This window comes from Erythrolamprus reginae, chromosome 1, assembly GCF_031021105.1.
Source record: "Erythrolamprus reginae isolate rEryReg1 chromosome 1, rEryReg1.hap1, whole genome shotgun sequence".
Lineage (NCBI taxonomy): Eukaryota > Metazoa > Chordata > Lepidosauria > Squamata > Dipsadidae > Erythrolamprus > Erythrolamprus reginae.
The window spans coordinates 310,130,820-310,148,657 of record NC_091950.1 but is presented as its reverse complement, the minus strand read 5'-3'; the positions used below and the strand labels follow the sequence as shown (position 1 = coordinate 310,148,657).

Genomic DNA, 17,838 nt, shown 5'->3' with positions numbered 1-17,838 from the left:
CTGCAAAGTGAAATCCGAGTCTGCGGAGAGGGGCGGCATACAAATCTAAATAATAATAATAATAATAATAATAATAATAATAATAATAATAATAATATGCCTAGAGACTCTTTGGCCTCTGTAATATCTTGCCAAATGAGGGGCAGGAGGAAGCTTAAAACCTTTCTACATGATCAGACAGAACTCTGGTAAGAAGGAAATTGATAAGATTCTCCTTTCCACTAGTCAATACAATGCAGATCTAGGAAACCACATTAGCTGGTTTCACATTGGCTGTTTAACCTTTGTTTATTGAATAAACCATATACTCCTGGCTTCAGATAACATATTACATCCAAACTGAACACCTATTGCCTTAATATAATATATAAATACAGTGATATATAAAGGAGCCCAATATATTTTATGGGACCTAATTCCTGGCGTGTGGAATCCACTATAAGCTAATATAGCCATAGATTGGTAAATTATCATTAAGTTACATTATAAATTTACTAACCCAAATAAAAAATATTTTAAAGGATTTTTTTTTACAGTGAATTTAACAAAAAAAGAAGAAGATAAAAACAATATAAAAATAATATTGTTTCCAAAACGGGGGTGGGAAATATAAATAAGTGACCACATCTGGACCAAAAAAATCGGACCATTAAGCTGAGACAAAAACTTTTATCTCTTTTCTAGTGGCTGTGTGGATTTTTGTTATTTAAATCTTCAAATGGTTTAGTTCTAGTATTTTCTGTCTCTTCCAAACAAATGTAGCATACAGGGAGATAGTGTATTGAAGGAAGAATTAATATTTTATTCTCCAAAGATTCATTCTTTCCATCAAAATTGGTTTCTATTTTTATCATGTACATGATTTATCGTCATCATTTTTTTCCAGTTCCTAAAGTTTTCTTCACCGAAGAAATTGGACAGTTGACCCACACTTCATCTTTAAACAATGACTTTGATGATTTTGTCAATTTAATAGCATCCCCCCCACATTTCCTTCATCCATTATTTTCTACTATGATTTTTTCTAATATGCTTCCTAATGAAGAGATTAGGGATATTTTTAATACTTGAAAATATTTTTGACATTTTTGAACGCACAGAATAAACATATTGTCCAATATGGATTTTCAATTTGTCCACCAAACATCCAAATTTCATCAATGTGAGGTCAGTTATTCAGGGTTTTTTCTTCTTTTTTGAATCACTAGATGGCAGACTTTCTATGAATATAATCCTCTACTTTATAACTAATGAAAATTCTAGTATCTGTAGTTTGTAGGTTTTACTAATGAAAAGAATAACCAACAACAGAGGTGTCATCTCAGAAGGATTTTACTTCCAGAAAACAAAGATTTTAATAACAGACTTTTCACCCCTTTTTTCTAAATGAGGTTTGCTTGATAGGATCTAAATCACAACTGAGATTTGATTTTGATGCAGGATTTTTTTTTCTCTTGCTGTGTGCTTCTTTTGGATTACAAATTAAAAATTATTTCTTTGTACTTCCTTTTTAAAGAAATGGCAAATTCTTTAAAAAGAATTGAAAATTTAAAACATGCTAAAAGTAACCCCCCCCCTTTCTATGCTTCAATTAAAAAAACTTAAAACATTCTAAAAGTAACCCCCTTTACTATGTTTCATTTTAGTATTTTATAATTTTAAAAAACATATAGGAGAATAGTGCTTATGACCTATTGCCGTGGTTTATTTTAATTTGCTGACTGTTGACAGATTTTTTTCCACAGAGATATAAAAGTAGCCAATACCTTCATTATAAAAGGAAAGCTCAAGAATATATATATATATTAATTTTAAAAGCCAGTGTAACCTGGCACAGTAGCCTAGCATCTCCATAATCCTGGCCTTATCCCCATGCGATCCAACTTCTAAAGCAGCCATGCAAAAACTCCAGCTGCTTTAATTATTTGAAATCTGGTCTTTTGCATTCCAAAGCACATCTTTTGAAAGAGATGCATAGTCCTAGGGGCTTCATTCCGCAGTAAATATGCTAGGAAGGCAATACACTTTGAGTATTCGTCCCCCTGATTATGCCATTAACAAGGAAGAATACCAGAGCCAAGAGCATTTCAGCACTGGGCCATTATATACAGGGCTTTTGAACCCCCACAAAATCTATTTTGGAACTATATGGTCTCACATCATTGTCAGCATTCAGCCATTGTACCAGAGGTGGATTCCTGCTGATTCAGAGTGGTTCTGTAGAACTGTTAGTAATTTGGTGGCCCGGTTTAGATTTAGATTAGATTTATTGGATTTATATGCCGTCCCTCTCCGCAGACTCAGGGCGGCTCACAACAATAGCAAAAAACAGTACATAGTGACAAATACAATGCCCACCAATCCAATTACAATTTTAAGTTAAGAAATTCATAAAACAATCCCAATATACAGTATATAAAAAACAAGCACACAATCAATCAAACAGCAAAACAACATGGGCAAGGGGGAGATGTTTTAGTTCCCCCATGCCTGACGGTAGAGGTGGGTTTTAAGGAGTTTACGAAAGGCAAGGAGGGTGGAGGCAATCCCAATCTCAGGGGGGAGCTGGTTCCAGAGGGTCGGAGCCACCACAGAGAAGGCTCTTCCCCTGGGTCCCGCCAGACGACATTGTTTAGTCGATGGGACCCGAAGAAGGCTGACTCTGTGGGACCTAACCGGTCGCTGGGATTCGTGCGGTTTGCTAGAACCAGCAGTGACCCAGGGCTGCCGCACCCCCAAACCTGCTCTCTTGGCAGTGACATAGGCGCCACCATCTTGCTTTTTGCTTCTGCGCATTCACAGCTGTGTTTTAAGCACTGCACATTCGTGTGGGCGCTGCACAATGCTTGTGTGTCCACCCAGAGCACCACTGAAGCGAAACAAACGGCAGCGAAAGAAAGCGAAACGCACCCATCTATTGTACAAATGAATTTCTACCTCAACTAGCTAGGATTCCCAGCCTCTTGGTGGGAATGTTAGACAAACCCTATTTCCCATCTCTTGGTTTTTAGATACATAATATTTTGTTTGTGGTTCTTGAAGAGGGAAGTTCGGATGAAGTCACAAATCCTCCTGCAACAACTCTTTTTTTTTTTAAAGTCAGACAAATCCATATTGCTTGCTTTATAACACAGCAATGGTGGAAATAAGCTGATTTTACCAGTGAGAAACTGAAATGAAGTTGATATGAATCCACCTTTTGTACCTTAAGGTTTGGTGATGCGATGGTTAGAATGCAGTACTGCGGGCTACTTCTGTTGACTGCCAGAAATTTGCCGGTTCGAGTCCCAATGGCTCAAGGTTGACTCGGCCTTCCATCCTTTTGAGGCCAGTTAAATGAGGACCCAGATTGTTGGGGGAAATATGCTGATATGTGAAACGGTATACAATCTAAGTACTATTGCTATTGCTTCTCTTTGCCCCATTTTGTATTTGAATAAATAGAGAGGAGTTTATGTGTGCTTGTAATTTATTTCTTTTCTTTTTGTGGAGACCTGGGATGAAGAGATTTTTTAATTGCTCTAAAACAATTTATTTCTCTCCTACTCCTCCTCTCCCATCGACAACTTGGGCCATTTTTACATGCCAGCAGGCTGTAATCGTGGGTTGGAATGTTCTCGGCTGCAACCTACAACCATGGGTACAGCAAATGGGGAAAGTATTTGGTGGGAAAACAAGCTGCATTTTAATTTATCTCATGCAAGTTGCTTCCCCACACAGAAAGAATTCACGAAACCAGGCTGTAAACAACCAGCTGGAAATTTCATCATTATCAGAGAAGAGACCACAGACCTTTCTTCAAAGAAAGGCTGGGAGAAATAAATCATAGAATATAGAATACACCCCAATGTGCTGAGATATCAGATACGCTGGTTCTGTTGAAAAGAGTTCACTTTCTGAGATCCCTGTACCTATAGATATTTCATCTCAATAAACAAATAAAACTGTGAGAACCGTGCTTGGAATAGAGTGAGTTTTGAATCAGGCAGTTGTCAAATAGCCTTATTCCTTTTTGCACCTACTGATAGGGAACTATAAGTTGGTGACTTTACATCTTATTCCTTTGAGCAATTGTTCAGATTTATTGATTTATTGATTTATTTATTTATTTATTTATTTATTTATTAATTAGATTTGTATGCTGCCCTTCTCTGAGGACTCGAGGCGGCTAACAGCGTATAATGTAACAATACGGTACAATAGTATATGTTTGTTTTTGTCTTGCAAACAAGACAAATGTACAGAGTATATTTTGGAAATGTGGATGGGGATTTTTAATATTTATTTATTATTTGGATTTATATGCCGCCCCTCTCTGCAGACTCGGGGCGGCTTACAACATATAAAAGAACAATGGAAAACATCCTGAATCTAAATTTAATAATTAAACTAACTAAGCTAAAATCCCAACTCCTTAAAAACCAATCACTCTCATTCAGACAGTCAAACATACATTCCATTCATCAGCCAGGGGCTAATGTCTAATGGCCCCATGCCTCTCGGCATAGATGGGTCTTTAGGCTCTTGTGGAAGTCGGAGAGGCTGGGGGAGCTGGTTCCAGAGGGCTGGGCCCCCCAAAGAGAAGGCTCTTCCCCTAGGCCCCACCATGTGACATTGTCTGGTTGATGGGACCTGGAGAAGGCCGACTCTGTGGGACCTGACTGGTGGCTGGGACTCATGTGGCAGAAGGCGGTTCCGTAAGTAATCTGGTCCAATGCCATGAAGAGCTTTATATATCATAACCAACACTTTGAATTGTGTTTGGAAACCAATCGGTAGCCAATGCAGGTTGTGGAGTGCAAGTGCTGGAGAGAACTTGGACATGGGCGTACCTAGGAAGGCCCATGGCCGCTTGTGCAGCTTCATTCTGCACAATCTGTAGCTTCCAAACTCTCTTCAACGGTAGCCCCATGTAGAGAGCATTGCAGTAGTCGAACCTCAAGGTGATAAGGGCATGAGTGACTGTGAGTAGAGACTCTGTGTCCAGATAGGGCCACAACCGGCACACCAGGTGAACCTGGATGAACATCCCCCACAGCTGAAAGATGGTGTTCTAAGGTCAGCTGTGGATTGAGGAGGACACCCAAGTTGCAGACCCTCTCTGAGGGGGTCAAAAGTCCCCCCCCTAGAATAATGGATGGACAGATGGATTTGTCCTTGTGAGGCGAAACCCACAGCCACTCCAACTTGTCAGGGTCTGAGCTTATCCAAACCCTAACCATCCAAACCCTAACAGCCTCCAGACACAGTCACATTACTTCCACTGGTTCACTGCTCCATTTTTTTTGCTGCTCCATTCATTTTTGCTGCTCCAATGGGGGGGGGGGAGTAGTTCTGATCAAATTATTATGTTTTATACTTGTGTGTTCGTCAGCTGGGGCAGATCACTGATAAGCTCACAATATTCCCTTCCTTTATACTGCCTTGCTTTATACTTTATACTTTCTTGCTTTATACTGGATTGAATGAATGGATTATTAACAGTGGTGGATTCCTAACAGTGCCGTCCAGAGTACCACACTGTGGAGAACCTACTAATGCAATTTTTGGTGATTATTTTTCTGGTGTCTCCATATCGGAAGAAGCCCTCCCACCCGCCCTCTTCTTAACGCTGACCTTTATTCTTTTTCCGAAGCACAGCTCCTGCTCAGGAGACGCTGGGGGAAAAAGTGCCAACAACTGCGTCATCAGTGGGGTCCTACCAGTGCAGCTCTCTGGACTGGACTGGTAGGAACCCACCACTGATTAGATAGTCGTACGGGTTAATTCATCAAAGTTTTTAATTTTATAAATGTTTTCTTCTGATATGTAGAACAGCTTCCAATAATACCAGGCATCCTTGTTAAATTATCCCTGGGAGTAGCCTAGGAGTTTTTCAAGTAGGTGGCACACAAGTACTGGCAATGAATTCATCCATCAATCCATTAGAAAATATCATATCATCAATTTCCTGTGTGTTTCTTGCGTAGCTATCACAAAGAAAGTACAGATGGAATCCTGGCAGCCACTTGGCTCCAGAATTGCCGAGATAAAAGTCATGAGATCCCATTATTTTAAATGAATTTAGAATTCATTTATTTGCTATTTGCTTGTCAAACTCACCCGTGTCAGCAATTCATCCATTTCTATCACAAGAGTATCTAAATTCTTCTGTGCCAAATGAAGAAGTCTTTCTGGTGCTTGCTGAGGTGACAGTAAATGCTGAGGAGGGGGGAAAAGAAAGGAACATTTACATTGTGGGTGCAATATACTAGTAGAAAAAAAAGTGTGCTTTCCAATTACTGTAATTTCAATTTCAATTCAACTGTTAATTTCAATTACTGTAATGATGTATATGAAAATAATTTATCAGAAGAAAAAGCATACATGCATATGGCAAAATATACCATTTTTAAATATGTGAAGCGCCTGCTTAAAAATATTACATGGTAGAAAGATTATATAGAAAATGGCCAGGCTAAGCTTGAGGGAGGGGTCAAATCAGTCATAAGTCTCTGCACGCCCACAAGAGAGCTAAGTCCAGCCCACCTTGCATTTCCTTTGAACCTTAGTAGCTCAGATTCTTGTAGAGAACTTAAGCTTGCACTAAATCTTTATACTCATTTGAACTGCCTGAATCTTCTGATTTCCCTGGCACTTGACAGGTTGTTTTGTGTTAGAAATTCTATATATTACCACAGACCAGACAAATTGTATGATCACCATGTGCTTTTTTGCTTAACTATTTAACTATAACAGGAAAAAGGAAACTCTACTTAAAACAAAAGAACATAAACATGTTTAGATAAACATTGATAAATCCACACTTGTAAACACTGCCATCTACTGGCTGAATACTGCTGTAATTGTTGTAGAAAAATACATCCCAACAATGAACTCCAACGTTTTCAATACCTCTGCTGTTATTTTCTTCAATCAGAAGAATTGAAAAATCAATTCATTATGATAATGGTTACAGCAATTAAACTATTAACTCATGTTTTGCTAAAATATAAGCACAATAATATATGTTGATTAAAATAATGCTACTACGTGAGATCCAAACCACATTGATGGACTTGATTATACCTTTAATTCGTGGGTTGTGTTTTCGAAAGAATAAAGCATTTTATACGGTGGAAGAAGTGGTCCACTAAGATTAACACTTAGAGTCATCTGATTTAATTGATCCAAGTCATGAAGAAGGATACCAGTGCACTCATCATCGCAAGCTGTGGGAAAAGATAATTAAAAAAAAATCCTGTTCAACATCTGAGGCAACTACTTCTTATTTCAACTGAAAAACATTTTATAGTATACATACATAAAATTCTCCAAAATATAAGGCCACTAACATTCAGTAACTGGTTCCTAAAAATTCATGAAGCAATAAAAGGTGGAGAAACAAAAGATGTCTCTAGTACAGTGGTCCCCAACGTTTTGTCCACCAGGGACCAGTTTCAGCAAGGCAATTTTTCTATGGCCCAGTGGGGGCGGAAAGGGGTGTGGTTGGGGGTGGGATTAAGCATGGGGGTGCTGGTCCTTCCCGCCCCTCTTTCCCGCCATCGCCCTGTGGCCGGCAGAACCTGCCTCCCAAACCCTCTTGCCCGGTGGCAGGTGAAGCGCTGGAGGGAGGGGGTCAAGCCGGCCCTCCTGCCTCCCCCCCCAGCCAAAAACGCAAAGGCGTGCCACGGCAGAAGCCAAAAGAGGCTTGAGCCTCCCGGTCCTTCCCGCCCCTCTGTCCCGTCCATCGCCCTGTGGCCGGCAGAACCTGCCCCCCGAGGCCTCTTTCCCAGCGGGAGATGAAGCACTGGAGGGAGGGGGTGGCGGCAGGAGGACTGGCAGCTGCTGACTCCACGGACCGGTGCAACATGCCCCGCGGCCCGGTACTGGTCCGCGGCCCGGTGGTTGGGGACCCCTGCTCTAGTAGATTGGATAAATGGATATAAAATTGTCCAGATCTAGTGAGAAGGCCAATGTGACATAAAGTAATCTTTAGATAAAGCTCAATATACACTTTTTAGAATAACAAACACAAATCACTTTATTCAGTCTAGAGCAGCTATAAATCTCATTTAGTTTAGGTGGGGAAGAGTAACAGAAGGACAGAAGGGCAAAGGGAAAGGGAAGATTTGAACAAATTAATTTAATAGCTACTTAAGACCCATTTCAATTATATATCAGTATTAATAGCAGAGACTTAAATTAGAGAGTAATGGTTAGAAATAATGGTAAAGCCATTGAAACAATACCAGTCAAAGAAATGATAATTATAGGAGCCGCCCCGAGTCTTCGGAGAGGGGTGGCATACAAATCTAATAAATAATAAATAATAATTTTGTATATTGCTAATATTTGATATGGCTGGAAATTAGAGTGCAGAAACTTGATATATAGAACAAGGCACAGAATAATTTGGAGAATATGGAGAAAGTGAATAGTGCATATTTCAACATACATTCCCAGATGGAAAGATTTTCTTACTAAAATTGCGATCTGATTCCACCTTTCTCTCCTTGGCAATATTTTGGGGTAAATAGGCAAGGAAGAAAACTCAAAAGACGATGACATCTGATCCTCAGAATTCAGTGAAGTAGATCAGCGTTTCCCAACCGGTGTGCCGCGGCACACTAGTGTGCCGCGAGACACGGCCAGGTGTGCCGCGACAGCTCCAGCTGGGCGGGGCGCTGCCGGTGCCTCCGACCTCCCGGCTCCTGCCCGATGCCGCGGTTTCTGGCGCTCTCCTGCTGCGCCCCAAAGAAGGAAGGCAGGAAGAAGGAGAGCTTCATTCTTCGCGCCTTTTCCCCGCCTTCCCTGGCGTCGGCGGCAAGTGTCCTTTGGGGCCTGGCGGGAGGGCACTGGCAGCGGAAACAGGCCGGCTGCAGCGGCCCCGGGCACCGTTCCCTGTAGGCTGCGCACGCCAACGCACCCCAAAATGCCCCCCCCCGCGCACCCTTTTCCAGGGGTGCGCAGGGAGCCGCGGCCACCCGCCCGCCTGCCTGATTTCCCTCCGCGCGGCTGGGGACGCGGATCCACCGCCCTCGCCAGCCCGATCTCCCTCCACCCGGGTGGGGAGGTGGATTCGCCGCCCCCGCCAGCCCGATTTCCCTTCAGTGGCTGATCTCCCTCCGTGTGTGGGGGGGGGGGACGAACCGACGACCGGGGGCTGTCCGTCCGTGTTGGGTGGTGCAGGGCAGGCACAGGCAGCCTCAGGGGAGAACAAGGGAGGGAGAGAAAGGAAAGAGAGAGAAAGGGAGGGAGAGAAAATTGAATGAAGGAGGGAGAGAAAGAAAGAGTAAGAAGTAGAAAGGATAGAGAAAAAGGAAGAGAAAGGGAGGGGGAGAAAGGAAAGAGGGAGGAAGGGGGGAGAGAAAGAAGATATGAAGGAGGGAGAAAAAGAAAGAGAGATAGAAAGGAAAGAGGGAGAGAAAGGAATGAGAGAGAAAGGGAGGGAGAGAAAGGGAATGAAAGAGGGAGAAGGGGTGAGAGATAGAAAGGATAGACAGAAAGGGAGAGAAAGGAAAGAGAGATGAGAGAGGAAGGAGACAGAAAGAGAGGAAGGAAGGAAGAGAGAAAGAAAGAGGGATGGAGAGAGAAAGGAAGGAAGAGAGAGAAAGAGGGAGGGAGAGAGAAATAGAGCGAAAGGGAGGAAGAGAGATTTTTTTTGTCCAAACTTTTTTTAGCGCCCCCCCCCCCCCAATGTTCCCCAGGATTTTGAAAATATGAAAAATGTGCCGCGGCTCCAAAAAGGTTGGGAAACACTGAAGTAGATGATTGCAGGATATTTTTCTTTAATTGATAAGTATCCACAAAAACCTATCTACCCAAGCTAATCCACCATTCTAACATCACCAGATCCTTTTGGTCTTCAGAGGATGAAAATCCAACTCTACACCCTCAAGTGATTACATTTTGATAATATTTAAAGTTAAAAAAACATATCATGAAGCCTGGTTTATGAACAAGGCTAGTGTGTAAGATTTCAAGAAACAAGCTAATAAGCTCCTAGTTTAAATCCTTGTTTATGATTTATTTAAATTAATCAACATCTCTTTGTTTTTTGTGGTGAAAGAAGTCTATTTATCGATCCACTTAGTTTTTAATGGGCAACCTTACTGAACTACTTTGACAATATTTGGACATGCAATGAATAATTGCACTTTAATCTTTTAAAGCCACTGTAAACAGCTAGCCATCTGCGTATGTGTATGATTTCTTCAAGTAGGAATCCCATTCTATATAGAAAGATTATTATTTTGCCTAAACAATTAAATAGGAAATTATATTCTCCTCACTTTGAATATCAGTTACGTGAATTGGGTGGTGCAGAAATGTAATAAATAAAAATAATAATGTTGAATGAAATAAGAATTGCTTATGATTCAATACTTGGTTAATTCTCAATTCTTCACTCTGATGTGCTAAGAATTCCTTGTCCATTAAAATGAAATGATAAGCTTAAAAAAAAGATACACGATCATCAAAGAAGTCTTTTTCTAGATATTCTTCCCTCTCTGGTGATTCAAATTTTATATTTATAGATGCCTAAGGCCTTGTTCTTGCCTGCAATTTACCACAGTATGTTAATAACTCAAGGCTATTTTTACTTTGCACCCAACTGATTCATGAAGGAGCTTTAATTTGACACTAAAGGTTCTTCCCCATGGTTCATGTGCAATGTTCTCCATCTGTCTGTGGGCCAGAAAAAAACTAATAGTCTCTTCGTTGCCCACCCCAATTGCCTCTGTTCTAGCTTGCAGCATCCTCACTTCTTCTAAAAGGCAAGGCTATCCTCTACTCTTACTGTGTTAGGAAGGCAGCAGGTAAAACAAAAAGGAGTTTCCATTAATCCACTAATACAGGGATTAATTTATTGCCAAATAGCAGAGATGTAATGATGTTATGAAATTATCATCTAAACCCAGTCACTGGGCCGGAAAGAAAATACAGGTAGTCCTTGACTTATGACTGGACTGTTTGAGATTACAATGGACTCCTCAAAAGGAATTTATGGTATGTCTGCAAAGTTATGACAGCCCCTCCCGACTATGGTCACAAGACAGCATTTCAGATGCTTGGCAACTAGCCCACATTTGTGGTTGTGTACAGCATCTCATAGTCATGTAGCCACAATTTATTATATTTTTGCCGAAAACTGACATTTACTTCTTGTTATCTGCAAAAAATGTTCCCCGGTGAAAAAATGGGTTCACTTAACTGTGGCACTCACTTAATGACTTCTTCAGAAAAGGTTATAAAATAAGAGCCAGTTGCATGATAACCCACTTTACAGCTGTCATGACTTATGAACATAATGAGCAAGCTCCGTTAAGGTCCCAAGTTGAGGACTATCTGTATTAAACATGCAACTTCACATGAATACTGAGCATAGTGGTACATCAGTAATTCTACATTTCTTAATGATACAGGGGGAGGGGGGAAGCTTTATCTAAAAAAATAAGAATGAATAGATTATAGTCATTCTAATGGCTCCCTAAGTCCTACCACAAATTACAAGGGTGCAACTTCCATTTGTTGCACTGTTATTTTCATCCTTACATGTACAGTTCAAGTTTGAAAAGTTGCATGTTCCCTTTCTAGTAGGGGAATGACATCTAAAAGCATCTTGAGTCAAGATGAGATTCTTGACATAAACGTTATATCCTTCATGCTTGTGTACATTTGCATGCCCAAGTTCCTTACCCAGTTAGAGATGTATTCCTACAAGTAGTGATGGGCAAACCGAACCCACACAATTCGGGTCCATACCGAGTTTTGCGGTGTTTGGTATGCTGAACACGAACCTGAAATTTTTTGAAACTTCGGACAAAGTTCGGGGTCGCGTTCAGCGTTCAGAACTTTGACGTCACCGGCAGGTTGCTAAGGACGCCAAGGTGATCACTTCCTGGATTCCATGGAATCCAGGAAGTGATCACCTTGGTGTCCTTAGCAACCTGCTGGTGACATCAAGGCTCTGCCCCCGGAATCTCTTCGTGGGAGGGATTCCCCAGCTCCTTCAAAGGGAGGTCTTCACGCAAAAATAAACATTGTTATTTTTATGAAAAAGGACGCCGCAGCGGCGCTGCAAGCAAAGGGCGGCCCTTTCACGTAAAAATAAACATGTTAGTGATTGAAATTTTCTTGTGTTCTCTTTATCACACAAAGAGAAAGTATGTTTCCATGTCTAACATAAGGATTTACATCGAGTTGTCAATTTTACATAACATCTACTTGCTGGTTAAAGAATTGTGCAGTTTTGTCAGGTAGTTGTTCAGGAACTATTAATCGAATAAATAGCAGAAAGGCCTAGATTTTGGGGGTGGGGAGGAATAATTTTTTGTATTAAGTCATGAAATAGCATCACACTATTAGATTTCCTGGTTTTACTCCCCCACCCCCTATTTAAGCTCAAGGCAGTAGACAATAAATACTATAAAAGGGATGCAAATGAAAACTAACTTAATTCAGCATGAAAAAAAACCTGAATTGCTTATAAAGACAAGAAAACACTTTTAAATACTGAAATTAACAAATAACTATTTCCTGTTACATGGTCTATGAACATTTAACATGAATTAATATCTCTAGTTTTAAAATTGAATTGAAAAGAGAAGACACATTATTGTCCCTTCTTTAATAAGAGAGACAAGGTACAGTTACTCAAAAACTGGATTAAACTGGAGCAATGGAAATGATAATTATATAATTTATACATGACTAAATATCACCACAGTTTAGTCTATAAAACTGTCAGTAAGAATTAGTGTTCACTGCTAACAAATACAGCATTATAGCCAAGATGATTACAGTTATTCATGGAGAAAAGCAGAAACCAGGCAGCATTTCAGCAAGGCATTAATTGGAAGCACACTGGATGAAATTAAGTATTTCCTAACCAGATGATTGCTTGAGACCCCTACTCTCTTCCGCAAATCCTCTAAAGCAGTGATGGCAAACTTATGGCACGGGTGCCACTGGTGGCACGCGGAGCCATATCTGCTGGCACAAGAGCCGTTGCCCTAGCTCAGCTGCAACTTTCATGTGTGTGCCAGCCACCTGATTTTTGGCTTTCACAGAGGCTCTGGGAGGGCATTTTTGGCTTTCAGAGAGCCTCCAGAGGGATGGAGGAGGCATTTTTATTCTTCCCCAGCTCTAGGTAAGCCTTTGCAGCCTGAGCAGGGAGAAACATGAGACTACTGGGCCCACCAGAAGTTGGGGAACAGGCTGTTTCTGGCCTCAAGAGGGCCTCCAGGGGGTGGGGGAAGGTGTTTTTGCCCTCCCCAGACATTGAATTATAGATATGGGCACTCATTTAAGTGTGAGAGTGCACAGATGCCCTTTTGGCACCTGAGAAAAAAAAGGTTCGCCATCACTGCTCTAAAGTTTGCTTTGAAGAAGGTTTTGATGTCTTGCAGAAGGATTCAAAAGCAATACAAGAGTTCCCCCATCCCACCTTTAGGGTTGGAGCACATTTGGTTGTTGGAAAATTTGTTAACTTAAGACATAGAACAATTCAAGCCTACTTTAAAGGTGAACTTTCTTGAGTTAAAGCAGGGGTGTCAAACTCAATTTCATCAGGATTGTGTTTGATGGGGCCGAGGTGGACGTGGACAGGGTGGGCTTGGATAGCTCAATATCACTCATGTCAAGGGTGCCTGTGGTAGCCTGCATGTACTGCCAATAAAAACGGGCTCCCGAGCTGCGTTTTTGGTTGTGACGGCTTCCTGCAGACCTTTGCCAATGGAAATGAAGCTCTAGAGGGCCTCCTGCAGTCCTTGTGAGGTTCATTGCTGACTGTGCAGGCTTCCTGCAACCTTCTGTCAATGAAAATGGAGCTCGAAAGGGATGTATGTATGTATGTATGTATGTATGTATGTATGTATGTATGTATGTATACATGTATTTATTTATTTGATTGCTATGCTGCCCTTCTTGAGGCGACTCAGGGTGCTGACAGAGGCACCACAGACGGGCCCTTCACTGTTTCCAGATCTAAGTACCTTGTGTGCTGAATCTGGTCTGCGGGCCTTGAGTTTGACACCCCTTAGCTTGCAGTGTTGGAGACTATTGATGCATTACAGTACATGCCTTTGAGAGCTGGGGAATATCATGATTGTTTCTTTTGGTAGGTTTGGATATGTTGGATTGTCTGCCTGCTTGCCTGCATGTTCTTTCTTTCTTTCTTTCTTTCTTTCTTTCTTTCTTTCTTTCTTTCTTTCTTTCTTTCTTTCTTTCCTTCCTTCCTTCCTTCCTTCCATCCATCCATCTGATTTTAAAATACCTTGTATGATCTATGTTACAGAAGCTAATACAACACCTTGAGTTTAAATGTAGTAGAAAGCTAACAATCATTCTTCTGTTTATATAATCAATGTATCTGACTTGAGAGAACTGTTCACCTGTGAATCAGGAGGAATGTAAGGATGGCAAGGAAGAGAAGCCTCAATTAGCTGCCTTAGCAACATAAATTTTCTCCTTCTTTGGCAAATGATTACAGCATTAAAATTTACAATTTTGTTTACTTTTAATAATATCTGCAATATTTTCTCTCACATACACACATACTCGATGCTGGAAATCAGTATTTTTAAAGGTGATCTGTTAGTGTTAGTAGCATTTACCATAGCACAATTTTTTTTTTTACAAAAGTGAATTAGAACTGTTCTTCACATTTATGACCATTGCAGCATCCCAATGTTCATGTGGTCAAATTTGGGCAGCTGGCAATTTACAACGGTTGCAGCATCCTGGGCTCATGTGATCATTATATGTGTCCTTCCTAGCTAGTTTTCAACAAACAAAGTAAATGGAGAAAGCCAAACTCATTCAAAATCTGCAGTGATTATGGCCAAAAAGGTCATAAAATTTGGCATGACTCACAACTGACTTGCTTAGCAACAGAAATATTGGTTCCAAATGTGTTCATAAATTGAGAACTATCCATACTCCAAAATTTGCCTAATTCTGACTGAAACCACCATACCATAGCCCTGTTTCATTGAGGAAAATATTCCAGAATTTTAATCTGGAGTCTACTAAAGGATCTACTTTTCCTTAGGGCCTTAACTGCTTTTTATTGCTTTAAAAAAAGCTGTTATATTAACTGCTTTAAAACCAGTTACAACTATTCCTTATTGTAATACGAGTATCTATAATATATATAAAAAAACCATTTAGACCTTTACCCATTCTAAAAATTTAATCTCTTCATATTTTATCTACCTATACAGCAGCCTTAAAGTTAAAATATGGTTTACCTTTTCCGCAAGGAGTTTGCTTCCTACTTATGATTAAGTTTTTTCCAGATATTTTTTCAAGCAAATATTTGCTTAATTAGGAAGCATGTTAGCTGATTAAGAACATTTTATATGTCAAAAAAGGGTATTAAATTCACTTATGACTGATCATTTTCTTGCCTACCCAATACATTTTAATTATATTTTGATATGCTCAAGTGTAGAAATTAAACAAGAATTTAATAATGTACTAAGGACAAAAAGCAGGAACAGTATTATTTCACAAGTACAAGAACATATGCAATATTAAAAAAAGCAATGTATAAGAAGTGGGAAAAGAAACTAGCAACAGTGTCATTTCTGAATTCGAGTTAAGGATGTCTAAAAGTAAGAAAAAGATGTCTAGAAGTAAGAAAAAAGTTGGGAAGAACTTTCTTTGAGAAGAAATATTTTCTGACTTTAAGTAAATACAATCCCTACCCCACCCCCCCATCCCAGAACAACAAACATCATTTGTTTGAGGAGTGCACATAAACATTAAATAGTGCAAATTATCTGTCAAATAATTGGAGAACAGGATGGAAAGTCTGAAAAGGGGAATATAGTTTAATATTCAATAAAATTAAAATTGCCCCCCCAAAATTCAAGTTTATCAAATCTTACATTTTGATTTGAAACCTTACTTTCTAAGATTTGATAATCTTGTAAGACTTGGCCATTAGAAATGTAACTTTTATTGTTATTTTTGACATATATAAAATCTACAACAAAGCCTATGCATTCAAACCTGCATTGTAACCATTTATCTCGGAAGGATTTTATACTTGAAAACTAAATCAAACTACCAAATTTCCAGACCTACTGTTAATAAAACATTAATGTACATACAAACACATGCTATGCCTTCACGAGCATGCCAGGGTTCGCATCCTGCACACTTCCAGCCAGTAGATCCAGGCTTGCACACACATTGTCCAGTTAGAGGATCACAAGGAACACGCAGCGAACCATGTGGATGACACTCACATTCCTGACAAGATCCACCAGGAATTTTTGGGTTCCCAGTGTATCCAGGAGAACATCTAGAGGTTGAAAAACGTAATAAAAAAGAACTTTAGAATTCCATTGCAAATGGCTTTCTATACTTATGATTAAATCTGTTGTTTACAAGTTTACACATTGTGAATTGGGCACAATTTTAAACAAAAGTGTTCTTTGCATATAGAAATGTATGCTAAAATTGATGCAGTTTTCTACATTATCTTGAAGAATAATTGCATCAAAATTCATGTACATACATTGGAGTAGAGAAGTAGTACCTATTCAGCAGCACACGATGAAAGCCAATCTAGCATATACACCAACCATTCCATAGTTTATGTTTTATGCCTTTTACAATTACCTTTTTCACATTCTTAATATGCATTTGTTTGATTTTCTTCTTGAAATTTCTGTACAACATGAATTATGTTCTTTAATGAATATAATTTCCAATTTTTTTCTCTACAGAAAAAAATTGTTTCTCTTGTATAAATTTTCTTCTATAGCTATTGTCTTTTTAAATATGCTACATATTTAGTTTTACTGTCCACACCATTGAGAAAGTGTGTTTTATAAACAATATGCCTATGGATACAGAATTGCATTGCTTCGTTATGGGAAAGAAAGTGAGTGCTTTCTATTGTTTAATAGAAAGTTATGAAGGAAATATCAGAGACGTCTTCACCTAATCAAATAGCTCTGCCCACTGAAATATGTATTACATCCTGGAAATCAAATGGCTCATTAGATCATGAAATGATTGCTAATATCTTGCACATAATTTATCACTTTAGAGTTACAGCATCAGTTATGAGATTAAAAACATATTCCTTTCATTATAATTGCTAATAGATAAAAGTTTGTGGAATGGTTTTCAATTAGACTAACACAGATATACTAAGTGTGTTTGTGTGTATACATACATACTGTACATATATACACACACATATGCAGGGGTGCGTTCTACTTTTTTTTTACTACCAGTTCTGTGGGCATGGGTTGGTGGTCAGGTGGGTATAGCTTCAGGTGGGCATGGCTCAGTGGTCATGTGACCGGGTGGGTGTGGCCAACTTGTAAAATGTAGCAAAACTCTTTTAAAAATGCTCTTGCTTAGCAACCAATTGTGGCCATAAGTCTTTCTTTCTTTCTTTCTTTCTTTCTTTCTTTCTTTCTTTCTTTCTTTCTTTCTTTTTCTTCCTTTCCTTCTTTCCCTTCCTTTCTTTTTTCTCCTCTTCCCTTTTTTCTTTTTTCCTTTCCTTTCCGTTCCGTTCCATTCCATTCCGTCCCGTCTTATCTCTCTCTCCTTTCCTCTTTCTACCTCCCTCTCTCCCCCCCTCTCTCTAAGAAAACTGCCTGGAGCTAGTTTTTCCCACACATGCCCTTCCACCCAAACCCATGCAGGGAAACTTCCAGGGAGCTCCAGGATGCCGCACCGCCACCCCCTTGGTCCCAGCACAACAGCTGTGTCTCCTATCAATGTGAGGGATGCTAGCTCCCTTCTCTGTGGCTGGGAGCCCCCAACATGCTTGACTGCCTTCAATCCTGTTGGGAGCTCCATCTGCAGTGGAAGGAAAGTTCCAGA

General features: G+C 39.9%; 1 protein-coding gene across 1 annotated transcript in view; it reads right to left on the bottom strand.

The window, feature by feature from the left end:
• LAMA2 (laminin subunit alpha 2) overlaps window positions 1–17,838 on the bottom strand; it is a 528,196-nt gene that overhangs the window by 111,331 nt on the left and 399,027 nt on the right. The window contains exons 32-34 of the mRNA XM_070733489.1: window positions 16,104–16,297; window positions 7,069–7,211; window positions 6,103–6,201 (exon numbers count right to left, since the gene is read on the bottom strand). Coding sequence (XP_070589590.1) covers window positions 6,103–6,201; window positions 7,069–7,211; window positions 16,104–16,297 — 436 coding nt within the window. The remainder of the gene's footprint in view (window positions 1–6,102; window positions 6,202–7,068; window positions 7,212–16,103; window positions 16,298–17,838) is intronic.